The sequence below is a fragment of the Oncorhynchus nerka genome, linkage group LG6 (genome assembly GCF_034236695.1).
Source record: "Oncorhynchus nerka isolate Pitt River linkage group LG6, Oner_Uvic_2.0, whole genome shotgun sequence".
Lineage (NCBI taxonomy): Eukaryota > Metazoa > Chordata > Actinopteri > Salmoniformes > Salmonidae > Oncorhynchus > Oncorhynchus nerka.
This window is the reverse complement of record NC_088401.1, coordinates 14623838-14645022: the sequence shown is the minus strand read 5'-3', so window position 1 is coordinate 14645022 and position 21185 is coordinate 14623838. Positions and strand designations below refer to the sequence as shown.

General features: G+C 43.1%; 1 protein-coding gene across 1 annotated transcript; it reads left to right on the top strand.

Moving 5' to 3' along the window:
• The first annotated feature begins 1522 nt into the window (after positions 1 to 1522).
• Positions 1523 to 21155, top strand: LOC115125186 (death-associated protein 1 homolog). Its single transcript, XM_029654682.2, has 4 exons — positions 1523 to 1715; positions 4916 to 5018; positions 14555 to 14597; positions 20152 to 21155. Exons 1-4 carry the CDS (start codon positions 1661 to 1663, stop codon positions 20269 to 20271), a joined length of 321 nt encoding a protein of 106 aa, XP_029510542.1. The 5' UTR covers positions 1523 to 1660; the 3' UTR covers positions 20272 to 21155.
• Positions 21156 to 21185: the final 30 nt, after the last annotated feature.

The following is a 21185-nucleotide window of genomic DNA, read 5'->3' as shown; positions in this document are numbered from 1 at the left end:
TCTCCCCTATAGTGGCCATATGCAAGCAAACACACACACACACATATGCACACAAACAAACTGTTTACACCAGTGTAGGCTGCTGAGTGGAGGACAGCTCATAATAATGGCTGGAACGGAGCGAATGGAATGGCATCAAACACATTGTTTCCATGTGTTGATGTATCTGATACAATTCCACCCTATTCTACTCTATATATATTCTACTATATATATATATATATGGTTTCCATGTGTTGATGTATCTGATACAATTCCACCCTATTCTACTCTATATATATTCTACTATATATATATATATATATATATATATGGTTTCCATGTGTTTGATGCCATTCCATTCGCGCCATTACAGCCATTATTATGAGCCGTCCTCCACTGAAGCCTCTACAGAATAAAAAATATTCCAAAACATGCATCCTGTTTGCAACAAGGCACTAAAGTGATACTGCAAAGAAATGTGCAAAGCAATTACATTTTTTGTCCTGAATACAAAGTGTCATGTTTGGGGCAAATCCAATACAACACATTACCGAATAACACTCTCTATATTTTCAAGCATAGTGGTGGCTGCATCATGTTATGGGTATGCTTGTAATCGTTACCTTAACAATTACAAGCATACCCATAACATGATGCAGTTTTTCAGGATAAAAAAGAAACGGAATGGAGCTAAGCACAGGCAAAATCCCAGAGGAAAACCTGGTTCAGTCTGCTTTCCCCCAGATACTGGAATATGAATTCACATTTCAACAGGACAATAAATCAAATCAAATCGTTAAACACAAGGCCAAATCTACACTGGAGTTGCTTACCAGGAAGAACGTGAATGTTTCTGAGTGGCAGAGTTACAGTTTTGACTTAAATCTACTTGAAAATCTATGGAAAGACCTGAAAATGGTTGTCTAGCAATGATCAACAACCAATTTGACAGAGCTTGAAGCATTTTGAAAAGAAAACTGGGCAAATGTTGCACAATCCAGGTGTGGAAAACTCTAAGAGACTTACCCAGAAAGACTCCCAGCTGTAGTCGTTGCCAAAGGTGCTTCTAAAAAGTATTGACTCATGGGTGTGAATACTTATGTTAATTAGATATTTCTGTATTTCATTTTTTTTAATACATTTTGCTAAAATTTCTAAAAACATTTTTTAACTTTGTCATTATGGGGTATTGTGTGTAGATGGGTGAGAGAAAACAAATATTTAATCAATTTTGAATTCAGGCTATAACACAACAACATGTGCAGTAAATCAGTGGGCATGAATACTTTCTGAAGGCACTGTATGTTGTTTATGTTGTGACTTAAATCTACTTGGTTCTATAAAAAAAAGGACACAAGGAAAGCAGTAACCTCCTTGCCTTTTGATTGATTGGGAGAGACAGAGGGAGATGATACGATTGCCTGCTTTTACAGTATCTATCCATGGGAAATTCTTTATTCTGGCACCAGCCGCATCCCGTACCACCCTCTCGACGTCAGACTTAACTTGACTTTCCTATTTGTCTGATATTTTCACTGTCGTCATCACGCACAGTTGCCAAACAAGAAGCCACGTTGACGAACTGGACTGAAGTCGACTGCTGCTGTTTACCCCAGAAAAGAAAAGGAATATCTATTTAAACGAGTGTTTTCACGCTTCCGACAGACATTAGTTAGATATGTCTTCGCCGCCGAAGGAGAAAATCGAGACCAAAGGAGGACACCTCCCGGCTGGTATTGAACCTTATGTCGCTTTTTGTATTCACGGTTCAGCTGACGTATCACGGCATATGCATTAGGCCTATGTCAATAGTTGCATTTGACAACGTTAGATATACATACATTTCAAGTAGACTAACATGTGTGTACGCTAACATGTGCTGCTGTTGAACAATATCGTATAGTTTAGCAATTAAATCAGTTTTTTTCCTGTCGTTAGGGCTATTTCCCGGATGACGTGCCATATTGTAACGTTAGCTAAACACTTGATCAACACCACGCCTATCGAATACGACTTAATCTTGCAAGACAATTTGATAAACGTTACCAATGCTAGATTGCCATTAAAGCTAAATATTTGATTTTAGCTTAGTATCGTGGAAGCTACCTTTTTTTTTAAAGTCTGTGGGGAATCTGATAACACCTAAGGAGTACGTGGACAGAAAGTAGGGCACGATAGTATGCCATAATTGCCAGAAGACACTGACCCCTCCCATTACGCATGTTTACACTGGGCTGCACTGGGGTCAGTACGCAATTAGGAGTTACATTAACACCGTGGAGCGGTGCAAGATATGGGTCTAGAAACATGCCTCAATGCAGGAATGGGATTAGCCCTTGATCATGACTCTCCGTTACATTACACATGAGTCATTGGACAAAGGTGTCTTCTATAGGCGGGAGTTTTATTAAGAGCCGTGACTCTCTGAACATTAATAACACGTGTACGGTTTTGGAAGCATAAGTACCTTATCTTTTCAAAAAACAAAGGTTACACCTTTTTATAGGGTTAGGATTCCCACATGGTCACATGTCCATGTTACTGCGCTTGTTTACGGTAAACATACGGAAAACAGACGACCTGTGTGAATGAGGAAGACCTGTACTAACTAATTAGCTATCTGCGTTTCTGAACGTCTGTGTAAAACGGAAGACAGACGACCTGTGTGAATGAGGAAGACTCTGGACTACCTGTACTAATTAGCTATCTGCGTTTCTGAACGTCTGTGCTGTGTGTAAACGGAAGACAGACGCAACACAGCTCTTGAGTGGCGCAGTGGTCTAAGGCACTTACATCTCAGTGCAAGAGGCGTCACTACAGACCCTGGTTCGATCCCGGGCTGTATCACAACCGGCCGTGATCGGGAGTCCCATAGGGCGGCGCACAATTGGCCCAGCGTCACCTGGGTTTGGCTGGAATAGGCCGTCATTGTAAAATAAAAATGTATTCTTAACTGACTTGCCTAGTTAAATAAAATAAAAATGTGTTGTCACTGAAAAATACTGTTTACTGTTAAAACCAGTTAAATCAGTGTACAGTAAGTGTGTATTTAGTTTTTGTGAAATTATTTTGATGGGATATTTTTCTAGAACCGTACTGCAATTGAGAATCAATTCACGTTTAGATGGAGTATTTGGGTTTGATTCTGAAGGGGGACCAGTACAAAAACTGTAGGCCTATGCACTCACTACTGTAAAGGCGTCCATATGCTTTCCCAGCCCAAACTGTTCGTAAGAGTTTGTGCATATATTATGACAACAGTTTGACCTTTTGAACTTCGGCAAGGTTTTTTTGGGGGGGTTGTTCGGTATCTGAAGTCTACGCCCCTTTGTCGGGATTCTTCAATACATTTATTATTTTCTATTTATTTAACTCTTATTTTACCAGGTAAGTTGACTGAGAAAACGTTTTCATTTACAGCGACGACCCGAGTCTTTATTGTCATTCAATGAGAGAGAACTCACTTTCATGCAATTTTTGTCATTGTGAAATACTGCACCAAACATCTTAGTTGGATGTAAAATTGAGTCACTAAGATCTTCCCTGCAAAAACATCAAAATTAATGACAGATTTACCGAGTTATCTTAGATTAATTCAGACAATTTCGAGGAAGTATATGCTGGCTACAGTGTCTCAAAATGGACAAACAGTACTATTGCTGCTTTTTCTAATTTTTCATACAAAGGTCTTTTGGGGGAGTATGTGAGCACACTGGTTTAGGCGCCAGACGATCTGAAGCATGCTGACACCTTAAATCGCTCTGGATTAGAGCGTCAGCTAAATGTAAAAATATATATATGTATTTCCGCATGATATGAGTGCAATCACTGTCTTCATTCTGGATCACAAGCTATCTACTGTATGTCCTTTATATTACACAGACTGGCCTGTCGCCCAGTTAGGCTATCTGATTATACTACAGACTGGCCTGTCGCCCAGTTAGGCTATCTGATTATATTACAGACTGGCCTGTCGCCCAGTTAGGCTATCTGATTATACTACAGACTGGCCTGTCGCCCAGTTAGGCTATCTGATTATACTACACAGACTGGCCTGTCGCCCAGTTAGGCTATCTGATTATACTACACAGACTGGCCTGTCGCCCAGTTAGGCTATCTGATTATATTACACAGACTGGCCTGTCGCCCAGTTAGGCTATCTGATTATATTACACAGACTGGCCTGTCGCCCAGTTAGGCTATCTGATTATACTACACAGACTGGCCTGTCGCCCAGTTAGGCTATCTGATTATATTACACAGACTGGCCTGTCGCCCAGTTAGGCTATCTGATTATATTACACAGACTGGCCTGTCGCCCAGTTAGGCTATCTGATTATCTGTCTGTCTGTGGTTTTATTTAACTGCTTTTGTGAAGGACATTTTCATTTTGCCTGAGCCTTTTATCTACTCTTGTACCCTAATGCAGCGCTTCCCAAACTCAGTCCTGGGGACGGTTTTGTCTAGAAGGTATACAGCTTTCGTCAAAATGGACTTTTTATAGCAGGTGTAGGACATTTTACGCAGCAGGTTAGGAAAATTAACGTTTTGAGTTGATGCATTGATTATTTGAAACCGCTGTGCAGTGCTAGGACAACACTAAATGTGCACCCTTTGGAGTCCCCAGGACCGAGTTTGGAAAAGGTATCTGCTATCCGGGGTCCTTGGGACGTCCCTACCCGAAACCCTTACCTAACCTGTAACTTAACCATTTTAAATGTCATCTTCAATGGGGGTAAGGACGTCCCAAGGGTCCCGGATAGCATGGACCTTTTGGGGGACGCTGTCCTAATGTGTGTCAACGTGTATGTGGTGTGTGTTTGTTAATATGTAACAGTTTTGGTGTTTTAATGTGCATGTTTGTTTGTTTGTTAATGTGTAACTGTCCTAGTGTGTAGCTAATTGCGTGTGTCTGTGTGTGTGTGTGCGACAGTAAAGGCAGGGGGGATGAGGATAGTGCAGAAGCACCAGGGAGCAGCTCCACCTGAGACCCCTCCCATCAAAGACGAGGACGAGGACTTTGTGGAGGAACCTAGGTAACACACACACTAAACTTTGACCTGTGTCCTCTGAACAGCATGTCAGAGTACTGTTGCTTTTTAAAATGATCAATACACACACACACACAGTCCTAATGTTTCATTTTTAGAACTGGTGAGAACATTCTACAAACAAGCCAATCACCCTCTAATTCACCAAATAACCCGTGATTGGCCGGTAGCTGTACTAGAGGAGAAAACAACCAGGTCTGATACTATCTGTTCAACAAGGTGAGGGCCACCTTGTTTTACTTAGATGGTTGTTATGACCTACTGTTTAGTGGTTATTCTGAACATGTTTGAGGCTTCATTAATGTGTTGTCTATGTCTGAGGCTTCATTCATGTGTTGTCTATGTCTGAGGCTTCATTCATGTGTTGTCTGAGGCTTCATTCATGTGTTGTCTGAGGCTTCATTAATGTGTTGTCTATGTCTGAGGCTTCATTAATGTGTTGTCTATGTCTGAGGCTTCATTAATGTGTTGTCTATGTCTGAGGCTTCATTAATGTGTTGTCTATGTCTGAGGCTTCATTCATGTGTTGTCTGAGGCTTCATTCATGTGTTGTCTGAGGCTTCATTCATGTGTTGTCTGAGGCTTCATTCATGTGTTGTCTATGTCTGAGGCTTCATTCATGTGTTGTCTGAGGCTTCATTCATGTGTTGTCTGAGGCTTCATTCATGTGTTGTCTGAGGCTTCATTCATGTGTTGTCTGAGGCTTCATTCATGTGTTGTCTGAGGCTTCATTCATGTGGTGTCTGAGGCTTCATTCATGTGGTGTCTGAGGCTTCATTCATGTGTTGTCTGAGGCTTCATTCATGTGGTGTCTGAGGCTTCATTCATGTGGTGTCTGAGGCTTCATTCATGTGGTGTCTGAGGCTTCATTCATGTGGTGTCTGAGGCTTCATTCATGTGGTGTCTGAGGCTTCATTCATGTGGTGTCTGAGGCTTCATTCATGTGGTGTCTGAGGCTTCATTCATGTGGTGTCTGAGGCTTCATTCATGTGGTGTCTGAGGCTTCATTCATGTGGTGTCTGAGGCTTCATTCATGTGGTGTCTGAGGCTTCATTCATGTGGTGTCTGAGGCTTCATTCATGTGTTGTCTGAGGCTTCATTCATGTGTTGTCTATGTCTGAGGCTTCATTCATGTGTTGTCTATGTCTGAGGCTTCATTCATGTGTTGTCTATGTCTGAGGCTTCATTCATGTGTTGTCTATGTCTGAGGCTTCATTAATGTGTTGCCTATGTCTGAGGCTTCATTCCACTCTTGAGCAATGTCTGTTTATACAGGTGAAATGTCATGAGGCTTCATTAATGTGTTGTCTGAGGCTTAACATTACCATGTTGTCTATGTCTGAGGCTTCATTAATGTGTTGTCTATGTCTGAGGCTTCATTAATGTGTTGTCTATGTCTGAGGCTTCATTAATGTGTTGCCTATGTCTGAGGCTTCATTCATGTGTTGCCTATGTCTGAGGCTTCATTCATGTGTTGTCTGAGGCTTCATTCATGTGTTGTCTGAGGCTTCATTCATGTGTTGCCTGAGGCTTCATTCATGTGTTGTCTGAGGCTTCATTCATGTGTTGTCTGAGGCTTCATTCATGTGGTGTCTGAGGCTTCATTCATGTGGTGTCTGAGGCTTCATTCATGTGTTGCCTATGTCTGAGGCTTCATTCATGTGTTGTCTGAGGCTTTATTCATGTGGTGTCTATGTCTGAGGCTTCATTAATGTTGGGTAAAAGAATGGTGCTTTACACCCCCGCTAAGTTCCTCTCTGCGTCTCCACTCTTGAGCAATGTCTGTTTATACAGGTGAAATATTCCCACCACACTACCTGTGTGTGTGTTTCTCTGTGCATACGTGCACGTGTCTGTTGGGTGTACTCTGCAAAGACAACCGAACGGTTTAACAACCAGTTGAGTTCTATGGAATCATTCAAACTATTTTATTAGGATCCCCATAAGTTCCTGTCAAGGCAGCTACTACTCTTCCTGGGGTCCAAACAGGAACAACACAACAATAGTCTGCATCATTAACACAACCATACATCACACAATACATTGTGCGCTATACAAGTGTATACTGCTCCACCAATACAAGTGTACACTGCTCCACCAATACAAGTGTACACTGCTCCACCAATACAAGTGTACACTGCTCCACCAATACAAGTGTACACTGCTCCACCAATACAAGTGTACACTGCTCCACCAATACAAGTGTACACTGCTCCACCAATACAAGTGTACACTGCTCCACCAATACAAGTGTACACTGCTCCACCAATACACTGCTGCACCAAGTGTACACTGCTCCACCAATACAAGTGTACACTGCTCCACCAATACAAGTGTACACTGCTCCACCAATACAAGTGTACACTGCTGCACCAATACAAGTGTACACTGCTGCACCAATACAAGTGTACACTGCTCCACCAATACAAGTGTACACTGCTCCACCAATACAAGTGTACACTGCTCCACCAATACAAGTGTACACTGCTCCACCAATACAAGTGTACACTGCTCCACCAATACAAGTGTACACTGCTCCACCAATACAAGTGTACACTATAACATGTATAATATTACAACAATATAATGTTAGTGTGTGCCGATGTCCTTAAGAGCAAACAAGATCTGTCCTTAGGTCTGTAAAAGTAAAGAGGGCAAGAGGTTTAGAGTATTGGAATGCACCCGGCAGGGTGTGCCCTCGACTGAGCCTGTCTCGAAGACTTCCCTATTCAGGAGTGTAGTAGTCACATGATTTCTCTTGACTCTGCAGTGGTCTGACCGACAACAAACTATGTCTATCTTCTATGGAACATGTATACAGTATGTACTGTAATTCATTTACATTTCTATAGTACTCTGGAGGAACTTTTATCAGAGAGAGAGAGAGAGATATATATATATATATATACACAGTTAAAGTCGGAAGTTTACATACACTTAGGTTGTAGTCATTAAAACTTGTTTTTCAACCACGCTACAAATTTCTTGTTAACAAACCTATAGTTTTGGCAAGTCAGTTAGGACATCTACTTTGTGCATGACACAAGTACATTTTCCAACAATTGTTAACAGACAGATCATTTCACCTACAGTGAATTATATCACAATTGCAGTGGGTCAGAAGTTTAAATACTATGTTGACTTTGCCTTTAAACAGCTTGGAAAATTCCAGAAAATTATGTCATGGCTTTAAAAGATTCTGATGGGCTAATTGACATCATTTGAGTCATTTGGAGGTGTACCTGTGGATGTATTTCAAGGCCTACCTTCAAACTCTGTGCCTCTTTGCTTGACATCATGGGAAAATCAAAAGAAATCAGCAAAGACCTTACAAAAAATTGTAGACCTCCACAAGTCTGGTTCATCCTTGGGAGCCATTTCCAAACACCTGAAGGTACCACGTTCATCTGAACAAACAATAGTACGCAAGTATAAACACCATGGGACCACACAGCCGTCATACCGCTCAGGAAGGAGATGCATTCTGTCTCCTGGAGGTGAATGTACTTTGGTGTGAGAAGTGCAACTCAATCCGAGAACAACAGCAATGGACCATGTGAAGATGCTTGAGGAAATGGGTACAAAAGTATCTATATCCACAGTAAAACGAGTCCTATACCGACATAACCTGAAAGGCCACTCGGCAAGGAAGAAGCCACTGCTCCAAAACTGCCATAAAAAAGCCAGACTACGGTTTGCAACAAAGATCCTACTTTTTAGAGAAATGTCCTCTAGTCTGATGAAACAAAAATAGAACTGTTTGGCCATAATGACCATCATTATGTTTGGAGGAAAAAGGGTGAGGCTTGCAAGCCGAAGAACACCATCCCAACCGTGAAGCGCGGGGGTAGCAGCATCATGTTGTGGGAGTGCTTTGCTGCAGGGGGGACTGGTGCACTTCACAAAATAGATGGCATCATGAGAGAGGAATATTGTGTGGATATATTGAAGCAACATCTCAAGACATCAGTCAGGAAGTTAAAGCTTGGTCGCAAATGGGTCTTCCAAAGGGACAATGACCCCAAGCATACTTCCAAAGTTGTGGCAAAATGGCTTAAGGACAACGAAGTCAAGGTATTGGAGTGGCCATCACAAAGCCCTGATCTCAATCCTATAGAAAATTTGTGGGCAGAACTGAAAAAGCGTGTGCGAGCAAGTTGAGCATCAGCATTTGTGAGTTCGATTTACAGGCTCAAAATGGCCTGAAACAAAGACCTTTCTTCTGAAACTCGTCAGTCTATTCTTTTTCTGAGGAAAAAACTGAAGATCATGTAGAACACTGTGTTCTACTCCCTTCGCAGAACAACGCATATTGGCTCTAACCAGAATAGAAAGAGGAGTGGGAGGCCCCAGTGCACAACTGAGCAAGAGGACAAGTACATTGGAATGTCTAGTTTGAGAAGCATATGCCTCACAAGGCCTCAACTGGCAGCTTCATTAAATAGTACCCGCAAAACACCAGTCTCGACGTCAACAAAACAAGGACATTTCTAAGTGACCCCAGATCTTTGAACGTGTGTGTGGTGGTAGAGGAGGAGATTGGTTGCTGTGTGATAGCTGAACCACAGAGAGAGGCTTTACCTTCCATCCTGGCCTAAAGAGGGAGGCTGCCATAATGGCTGCGGGTTCTCTCTGGAGAGATCAGAGGCGGCTGTGAATCTGACCTTGTGAAATGCAGTAGAAATCCCCACTGATGCATACAACTTGGCTCTTGCCCCAGTTCTGGCTCAAGCTGTCGCTCATTAAAGAGCTAGTTTAGAGTGTGTGCATGTGTGTCCACCTGCTCTCGACAGTGGGCAGGTGGGTTCTGTGTAGATGTGGAGCCGAGTGGCCAAGGGAACGCCTGTCACATACAATTTAGACCTCTAAGATGGATGGGAGGAGAGAGAGAGATGGACAGACTGAGAGGGGGGTTAGATAGGCTTGGTTCTCTCTTCCAGTCCAAGTAAATCTTGAACTGTTGAAGCCAGTATAGTCAACAGAGCGTTTTCACCATGGTCAACTCTGCTCTGCCACACACACTTCCTGGTCTTCTGGGACCTGTTGGACCAGTTGCTTCATCGTTCATGAGATTTAATGATTCATAATGACGTTTGCTATGCTGCGCCTGTTACTAAGCTGTTGCCATTCTTGTGGCCAAATGTAACTGTTTGTAAAGTGCTCTCTGCCCATAGAGTAAACACTGCCTGTGAATTACACACTTCACACATCATTTTGTAAAGCTCACCACATACGTTTTCTTAACCAACTGGATGAATCAATAAATGATTACTGTGAGAATGACTATCAATGAGTGACCAGAATATTCAAATAAAGTAGGCTAATGCCATTGAAGGCTTGTATCAAATCTTTACTTACTGCAACTCCTAAAGTCATCCGTTTTTTTAAATGATGTTAAATCATTTCCCAGCGTGTGGTCAGCTATAATTTCATCACTGTTTTTGATTGGGCCAGCACCATTGCGCTGATTTGATACAAGCACGGGGACTCGTCTCAATAACTCAATGGCAGATCTCCATTTTTGATATTTATCTAAATTGAGGTGAGTGCTCATGATGATCTGGTCTACTCATGAGTTTTTATTTTTAAATGTAACCTTTTATTTAACTAGGCAAGACGGTTAAGAACATATTCTTATGTACAATGCCCGCCAGGCAAAAGGCCTCCTACGGGGGCTGGGATTCAAAATAAAAATGACACTACATGGCCAAAGTATATGTGGATTCGGCTATTTCAGCCACACTCGTTGCTGACATGTATACAATTGAGCACAAAGCCATGCAATCTCCATAGACAAACATTGGCAGTAGAGTGGCCCACACTGAAGAGCTCAGTGCCTTTCACCGTGGCACCATCATAGGATGCCACCTTTCCAACAAGTCAGTTCGTCAAATTGCTGCCCAGGTCAACTGTAAGTGCTGTTATTGTGAAGTGGAAACGTCTAGGAGCATCAACGGCTCAGCCGCGAAGTGGTAGGCCACACAAGCTCACAGAACGGGACTGCCGAGTGCTGAAGCGTGTTGCGCGTAACGACGCCTGTCCTCGGTTGCATCACTCACTACCGAGTTCCAAACTGCCTCGAAGCAACGTCGGCACGAGTACTGTTCATCGGGAGATTCATGAAATGGGTTTGAATTGGAATGCGACTACGAGCCAGGCCTAATCGTCTAACATCAGTGTACGACCTCACTAATGCTCTTGTGGCTAAATGGAAGCAAGTCCCCACAGCAATGTTCCAACATCTAGAGGAAGGCCTTTCCAGGAGAGTGGAGGCTGTCATGGCAGAAAAGGGGGACCAACTCCATATTAATACCCATGATTTTGGAATGAGATGTTCGTCGACCAGTTGTCCACTCAAATCAAATCAAAATGATTTATATAGCCCTTCGTACATCAGCTGATATCTCAAAGTGCTGTACAGAAACCCAGCCTAAAACCCCAAACAGCAAACAATGCAGGTGTAAAAGCACATACTTTTAGTGTATGTGGTTGTTCCACCTAGCTATGTTAAGATGATATGTGGTTGTTCCACCTAGCTATGTTAAGATGATATGTGGTTGTTCCACCTAGCTATGTTAAGATGATATGTGGTTGTTCCACCTAGCTATGTTAAGATGATATGTGGTTGTTCCACCTAGCTATGTTAAGATGAATGCACGAACTGTAAGTCGCTCTGGAGAAGAGTCTGTTTAAATGACTAAAATGTAAAAACGTAGTGGATCATTTTGCTCTTCACTGGTTTAGGCTAACAGTAGTTTATATATAATTTTATACCAATAGCCAGATGAGGGAACCATGGGTGTCACTGAAGTACAGAAATTCAACGGTGGCAAAATATAAATTTTGACAGTAGATATTCTACCGGTTAACACTAGAACCGCTTGGCCTCGAGTGACCCCCCCCCCCCCCCCCCTCAAGCTAATGAGCAGTCATTCTGACCGTGTAATTAATACATGTATGCTATCACAAAAAATAATCATTTGGTTCTGTTTATAAAGGTCTTGGGTAATGTTAGAATACGAAAATATATATATTTAACACAATAGCATTTGAATGAGTTTGTTACTGTAGGCTGTATGTAAAAATACATGTAAACTAAACACGTTCAAGTATTATTATTATTTGTGGAGTGTCTTTTTTCCAACTATCAATCAAAAAGCAAATCTGTTGGGTCGCGGTAACGTTGTCTATTGACTAAAAGACAAAAAATATCCCAACCTAAGATGCCCAGTCAGCAAGACGCACAATCAAATGAAAAATCAGCAGCATAAACATCATTTATAAGCACCAAATGTACTTAATAAATTGTGAAAATCAGCACAGAAGCGATAATGGCATTATAATGAATGTGTCAATATGACCGCAGTCAATTGTCTGCTAGTGCTTAATGGTGCATCTTCACACAATGTCATCTGTTGGAGCATGTCACATAAACAACGGAAGCTGGTGAGGGCGTTGTTGTTGTTGCTTGAGATGTAGAGCCTGCTCTCTGTGATGACATGTTGTGCTGAAAATCGTCCCGTAGCATTGTCCCCAGCTTGTTCTATCTAAATGGTGCCGGCCCTTCCTCTCTCCTGTCTCAGTTTTATCTGGTGGTTGTGTGGTCGCTTTTTTGGCGCTCAGGCCTCGGAGGTTAAGGCTCAGGCCTCGGAGGTTAAGGCTCAGGCCTCGGAGGTTAAGGCTCAGGCCTCGGAGGTGTAGGTTAAGGCTCAGATGGTTAAGGCTCAGGCTGAGGAGGTGTAGGTTAAGGCTCAGATGGTTAAGGATCAGATGGTTAAGGCTCAGGCTGAGGAGGTGTAGGTTAAGGCTCAGATGGTTAAGACTCAGGCTGAGGAGGTGTAGGTTAAGGCTCAGATGGTTAAGGCTCAGGCTGAGGAGGTTTAGGTTAAGGCTCAGATGGTTAAGGCTCAGGCTGAGGAGGTGTAGGTTAAGGCTCAGGCTGAGGAGGTGTAGGTTAAGGCTCAGATGGTTAAGGCTCAGGCTGAGGAGGTGTAGGTTAAGGCTCAGATGGTTAAGGCTCAGATGGTTAAGGCTCAGATGGTTAAGGCTCAGATGGTTAAGGCTCAGATGGTTAAGGCTCAGGCTGAGGAGTGGAGAAGGAGGGGCAATGGGGGGGAAAAACGTTTTTTTTAAATGACATGCCCTCCTTAAACTGGTTATAACTTCAGTTCTGTTGTGATGTTAAGATTCTATCACTGACAGTGTGTTACATAGACTTATTTAAGAAAAGTCAAGGACTGAGGGGGGGCATGACTTTAAAAATGGCAGAGTAAAAACAATGCATTTAATTTTGTAAAGTGGTTTCTTGCATCAAACACAACAACATGTAACATAAAGCGGGTACAGCCTCAGTGGTCACTGGAAACGAGCACTGGAAGTTGCACAGTTTGTGCTCATCCGAACTGGAAGTGGAGGGAACAATGGAAATGGAGCCTGTGACACCACTTCCTCTTTTGGACGTTAACATGACGACACTCCATCTTAACTCCTCCTTCACATTTCTGGATTGGTTGAACAGTGCAGAAGTTTTTATTATTTGTATTATTTTTGGGGGTAAAGACCAGTATGTAGGGGATGTAGTTTTAGGCTCTTTAAAAATAAACATGTCAGTCGTTAACTTCTTGACAAGGTCATGGATGCTAGCTACAATATGTAGACTACCTTAAGTGTGTATGCTACGGGTGTTGTACCATGGATGCTAGCTACAATATGTAGACTACCTTAAGTGTGTATGCTACTTTATGTAGCCCTGTCCGAACTTCCAGAGGTAGTTGCTGAAGACAGCATTTTACTTCCTGTAATAGTTCTGCTGTTAAACTAGACCGGACTCGTTTCCCATGTCAAGGTCCATGTCCACCTCTGAATAATCCCGCTGACTCGCTCTCATTCCTTCCCTCTCAACCCAACCTTTTTCCTCTTTCTCCCTGCTCCAAAGGTGTGTTCTCGCCCCTCCCTCCTGTCTGCTGTTTTAGTTGCAGTGTAGATCCAGACCAGGATTAATGTTAGTCATTTAGCAGGTTGGCAGGCAGGTCCACAGCGCCACAGTACTGTGGCTGAGCTCAGGGCTCTTTTTTCTCTCTCTCTGCAGTCTCTCCCTCTGGAGTCATACTAGGCCAGGATGTTCCTTTCCTTATAACACACTCGCTGTTCAATGGGATCAAACAGAAGTGATTTCTGTTCTTGTCTTTGTAACATCCTGAAAAAGAATGTCGATGGTCAGTGGTTTTGATATTGACACTGACATTTCATCTCAACAAAATGTTATTTTGTCCCGTCAGAGTATTGACATGGAGATAGTCAGTCTGTTTTTATAACCTCTCTCTCTCTCTCTCTCTGTCTCTCTGTCTCTGTCTCTCTGTCTGTCTCTCTCTGTCTGTCTCTCTGTCTGTCTGTCTGTCTCTCTGTCTGTCTCTCTGTCTGTCTCTCTGTCTGTCTCTCTCTGTGTCTCTCTCTCTGTCTCTCTCTCTCTCTCTCTCTCTCTCTCTCTCTGTCTCTCTGTCTCTTTCTCTCTGTCTGTCTAGCCCACCAAAGCCCACTGTGGTCGTTTCAGGAGTGGTTACAAAGGTAAGTGGTCACACACACACACACCTACCTTAGCCCACCCCTTTCCACATACACCATACTGACCCCCCTAGCTAAGCTCACCTCCCTGTGGTTCCTACTTACCATCTGTACCTTTTAATCCTCTATCTGTCTGTGTTATTACGCCTGTAGGCTGCGACAGGCTCTTTAGCTCTACCCCCAGTCTTTCCATGTATCCCTCAACATGCCTGCAGGCTGCGACAGGGTCTTTACCTCTCTGGCTCTAACCCCAGTCGTTCCATGTATCCCCCAACACGCCTGCAGGCCCTTTACCTCTCTGGCTCTAACCCCAGTCGTTCCATGTATCCCCCAACACGCCTGCAGGCCCTTTACCTCTCCGGCTCTCCCCTAGTCTTGCCATGTATCCTCCAACACGCCTGCAGGCTGCTACAGGCCTTAAATAAAGCCTGGTGAACCAGGGGGCAGCTGTTCAGATGACTTTATATTCTCCCACTGAGATGACCTTGGAGAGAGGAGCTACATCTCCCTGATAAAGGCTAGCCTTACTGCCTCAGTTATTTGGTGAACTAGGGGTTAACACTGTCTACATTCCACTCAATTATATTGCATTCCTATGGAGAGATCTTCTCTCTTTCTTCCTGCTTTACTGTCTTTTCTGGTTGGCAGCGATTTTAATTCTGCATCATTAAAGTGTAAATATGTAACTTTTTGGGCGACCCGAACAAATACACATAGAAGTGTGCGTTATAGATCTGTCATTCTCATTGAAAGCAAGTCTAAGAAGCGGTAGATCTGTTCTATGTGCGCTATTTCTATGCTTCCTGTACTTTTGTCTTTTACTTTCGGTTTTGTACACCAGCTTCAAACAGCTGACACAACAATATTTTTGCTTTAGGAAAATATATTTCACAGCGGTTTAGATGGTATAATGAATCACTACACTCTACTGAACAGAAATATGAACGCAACATGTAAAGTGTTGGTCCCATGTTTCATGAGCTGAAATAAAATATCCCAGAACTTTTCCATAAACACTAAAAGCGTATTTCTCTGAAATGTTGTGCCCAAATTTGTTTGCTTCCCTGTTTAGTGAGCATTTCTCCTTTGCAAAGATAATCCATCCACCTGACAGGTGTGGCATATCAAGAAGCTAATCAAACGGCATGATCATTACACAGGTGAACCTTGTGCTGGGGACAATAAAAGGCCACGCTAAAATGTGCAGTTGTTACACAACACAATGCCACAGATGTCTCAAGTTTGTGCAATTGACATGCTGACTGTAGAAATGTCCACCAGAGCTGTTGCCAGATAATTGAATGTTAATTTCTGTACCATAAGCTGCCTCAAATGACATTTTAGAGAATTTGGCAGTATGTCCAACCGACCTCACAACCGCAGATCACGTATAACCACGCCAGCCCAGGACCTCCATTTCCGGCTTCTGATACCAGCCACCCGGACAGCTGATGAAACTGAAGAATTATTGCACAAACAGTCAGAAACCATCTCAGGGAAGCTTGTCGTCCTCACCAGGGCCTTGACCTGAATGCAGTTGGGTGTCGTAATTGACTTTAGTGGGGAAATGCTCACCTTGTGCTCTTCACGGATGAATCGCGGTTTGAACTGTACCGGGCAGCTGGCAGACAGCTTCGATAGCGTCGTGGGGGCTAGTGTTTTGCGGATGTCAACGTTGTAAATGGTGTGGTGTGCTCCATGGTGGAGTTTGGGTTATGGTATGGGCAGGTATAAGCTTTACACAATTCCTGGAAGCTGAAAATGTCCCAGTTCTTCCATGTCCTGCATACTCACCAGACATGTCCTGCATACTCACCAGACATGTCCTGCATACTCACCAGACATGTCCTGCATACTCACCAGACATGTCCTGCATACTCACCAGACATGTCCTGCATACTCACCAGACATCACCCTTTGAGTATGTTTGGGATGTTCTGAATCGGTTCACAACAGTGGTATGTTCCGGTTCCCTCCAATATCCAGCAACTTCGCACAGCCATTGTAGGTAACATTACCTCCGCCACACTCATCCTCAACACATCCACATCGATGGGGTTGCAGTGAAGCGGATCAAGTTCCTCAGTGTCCACATCATTAAAGGACTTAAAATGGTCCACACACGCGCCCCTTCCCCCTCAGGAGGTTGAACAGATTTGGCACTACAGGGTGGTGCGGACAGACCAGTACATGGGGCTGAGCTCTCTGCCATCCAGGACCTCTATCAGGCTGTGTGAAACGGAGGCCTGGAAAATCTTAAGACTCAAGCCACCCAAGCCATAAACTCTTCTCACTGCTTCTGCACGGTACCGGTGCTTCAAGTCTTACACCAACAGGCTCCTAAACAGCTTCTGTTCCCAAGCCATAAAGCTAACTGAATAGCTAACTGAATAGCTAGATGGACTATCTGAGTTGACCCTTGTATTTAATTTTTCTCTATGTACACTGACACTCCAACACACACACAATATGCACATACAGTGCCTTCAGAAAGTATTCCTACCCCTTGACTTATTCAAAATGTCCTGTTACAGCCTGAATTTAAAAGGGATTCAATTGAGATTGTGTTCACTGGCCTACACACAATACTCATAATAGTCCATGTCAAAGTGGAATGATATTTTTTTTTTTACAAATGAATGAAAAATTTAAAGCTGAAATGTCTCGAGTCAAAGCATTCAACCCCTTTGCTTAACAAAGTCACATAATAAGTTACATGGACTCACTCCGTGTACAATAATAGAGTTTCACATGATTTTTGAATGACAAGCTCCTCGCTGTACTCTACACATACAATTACACATGGCCAAAATGATGTGTACACTCCTTCAAATGTGTGGTTTAGGCTATTTCAGCCAAACCTGTTGCTGACAGGTGTATAAAATCGAGCACACAGCCATGCGATCTCCAAAGATAAATATGAGCAGTAGAATGGCCTTACTGAAGAGCTCAGTGACTTCCAAATCGAGCACACAGCCATGCGATCTCCATAGACAAACATTAGCAGTAGAATGGCCCATAATGAAGAGCTCAGTGACTTCCAAAGTGGCACTGTCATAGGATGCCACTTTTCCAGCAAGTCAGTTTGTTGAATTTCTGCCCTTCTAGAGCTGCCCCGGTCAACTAAGCGCTGCTGTTGTGAAGTGGAAACGCCTAGGAGCAACAACGGCTCAGCTGCGAAGTGGCAGGCCACACAAGCTCACAGAACGGGACCGCCGAGTGCTGAAGCGCGTAGAGCATAAAAATGAAGCCTAAGATCACCATGCACAATGCCAAGCGTCGGCTGGAGTGGTGTAAAGCTCACCGCCATTGGATTCTAGAGCAGTGATGGATCGCTCTTCACAATCTGGCAGTCCGACGGCCGAATCTGGGTTTGGCGGATGCCAGGAGAACGCTACCTGTCTGAATGCATAGTGCCAACTGTAAAGTCTGGTGGAGGAGGAATAATGGTCTGTTTTTCATGGTTCCGGCCCCTTAGTTCCAGTGAAGGGAAATCTTAACACTACAGGATACAATTACATTCTAGAAGATTCTGTGCTTCCACCTTTGTGGCAACAGTTTGGGGAAGGCCCTTTTTTTTTGTTTCATAATGCCCCAGTGCACAAAGCGAAGACCATACAGAAATGGTTTGTCGATCGGTGTGGGAGAGAGAGAACTTGACTGGCTTGCACAGAGCCCTAATCTCAACTCGATCGAACACCTTTGGGATGAATTGGAACGCCGACTGTGAGCCAAGCCCAATCGCCCAACATCAGTGCCCAACCTCACTAATGCTCTTGAAGCTGAATGGAAGCAATGTTGCAACATCTAGTGGAAAGCCTTCCCAGGAGAGTGGAGGCTGTTATAGCAGCAAAGGGGGGACCAACTCTATATTAATGCCCATGATTTTGTAATGAGATGTTCGAGCATAATACTTTTGACCATGTACAATTATCTGTAAGGTCTGTCAGTCGCGCAGTGATTTCCGCACAGGTCAACCGCACAGGTCAGGGAGGTTTTCCAATGTTTTGCAAAGAAGGGCACCTATTGGTAGATGGGTAAAAAAATAAGACTTTAATCTTGAAGTTATTAATTACGCTGTGGATGGGGTATCAATACATCCAGTCACTACAAAGATACAGGCGTCCTTCCTAACTCTGTTGCCGGAGAGGAAGGAAACCACTCAGCAATTTCACCATGAAGCCAATGGTGATTTTAAAACAGTCAGAGTTTAATGGCTGTGATAGGAGAAAATTAAGGATGGATCAACAACATTGTAGTTACTCCACAATACTAACCTAAATGAAAAGTAGCCTGTACAGAAAATGTTTTAAAAAAAAAGTAAAACATGCATCCTGTTTGCGATAAGGCACTAACGTAACACTGCAAAAAGTATCCTGAATACAAAGAGTTATGTTTGGAGAAAATCCAACACTACACTGAGTGCCACTTCATATTTTCAGGCTTGGTGGTGGCTGCATCATGTTATGGGTATGCTTGTCATTGGCAAGGACTATGGAGGGTTTTTTTAGGCTAAAAATAAATGGAATAAAGCTAAGCACAGGCAAAATCCGAGAGTAAAACCTGGTTCAGTCTGCTTTCCAACAGACACTGGGAGTCAAATGCACTTTTCAGCAGGACCGTAACCTAAAACACTAGGCCGAATACACACTGGAGTTGCTTACCAAGATGATATTGAATGCTCCTGAGTTTTTAAATAACAAAATGTATCCAATGCTTTCGCCATAAACAAATATAGGATGAGTCGACAACATTATTTGGGTATGAGTCGACAACATTATTTGGGTATGAGTCGACAACATTATTTGGGTATGAGTCGACAACATTATTTGGGTATGAGTTAACAGAATATGGACTTTTTAAAAGTGAGCTTTTCACTGCACAGTTACTTTGACTTTTCGGGAATGAAACACCGTCAACACAGATTTCCCGATAGAGTTTAGACGACATACTAGTTCGTTTTTATCGTACCAGCTCCATTTAAGGATAAGGGGGTTCAGAGTGATGAGATGCCCAGATATAGGCCTCCTAACCTGGGTAACGAGGTCTGTCACCTCCCTGTGGCTTCTAGATCTAATACATCAGCTGTCGGAATTGTTTTCAATAGGAGTTATGGCCATAAACTGCAATCGTTATCTGACCAAAAAGGGATGGCCTTCATGAACATTACAAAACACAGACATGGCACATTAAACACTGCAGTTGTGTGTGTGTGTGTGTTCTCTATAGCCTCAGATATTCTGACTTCACTACTGTAACAACACAACTCTTATCTATAGCCTTGTTTACACCCGCAGTTTTTGAAGTGACTCAAATAAAAATGCATATCTGATTCGTATCTGTTTTTTTTTACCTATACATACAAGTGATAGAAATTACATGGAGGAGCACTAAGTCCAGTGTCACGTAAACAGCATCTATAGGGCTCTGAATAAATGGTCTGGAATCAGATTGTGGTAAAAAAAAAAAAAATGCATTTCAAAGAATTCTGAGACACTGTAAGTGCCTGTATTCTGTAACACAGCTGTACTAAGTGTCTGTGTGGTTCTGTTCTCAGGGTGATAAGGACTTCACCCCTGCAGCGGCCCAGGTAGCTCACCAGAAGCCCCAGCCATCTATCACCAAGATGCCCCAGAACCAGCACCTCACTCAGCACATTCACCAGCCCCGCAAGTGAGGCTACCACCCAGCTTACCCTCCCTCCACTAACTCTGCTACAACTGGCCTCGCAAGTAATCACCACAAACGCATATCTACGATCAGTTTTGTGTTTACCCCGTCCAATGTTTAAGTAAAGATTTGAGGAAGGGAAGCTGATCCTAGATCTGTGCCTAAGAGAAAGCCAACGCAATGTGATCAATGGACCACAGCAGCCTACCGACCAACCCAACAACCAATCATAAGCCAGAGATGAGCTCAAGCTCCTGCCTTCCTGCCACAACTGTCCTCACAGACCATAGTAGCCAGAAAGCAGCTTCTTAAGCCTGCAACCCACCAATTATGTGCCAGAAAGCAAAGTGAAAGAAACGGTGTGGAACCACAAAGAGAAATCAACCAATCAAAGAACTACAGAAACCCAATCAAGCATGCACCCAATCTTCAAAAGTGCTCAGGTTACCAGGGCAACCCTTGTTAAGCATTCCATATGATTCCATTTCCTCTTTGTTCTTTAACTTTCTATGAACTAAGAACCTGTCATCATAGAAAATGATAGAGGCCTCTCGTTGCCTAAAGGCAGCCTTTGCATGGGCAGCGAAATGAAGGCCTTCCACCATTTTAATGTAGTCAATCGAGTGGAACATCCAACTTCATTGGCTGATCCCTCCTGGTGACCCTGTTGGAGTCATGTCCACAGATACAAGAGTCTCTCTGTGGTTGTCATAGACCACAAACACACACCATCCCGTTTATGCCAGGTGTTGTTCATGGCAACTATAATTTCAGACTTTATTTTATCAAGAAGGATTTTTAGTTTATAAAGTGTAAAAAACATAAAAAATCCTTAGTCTGTGAATGGACTTAGGTCTGGTTGTCATAATAAATAAAGATTTAACTTTAAAATCATTGTTTTATGTCTTCAATGTTACTGGG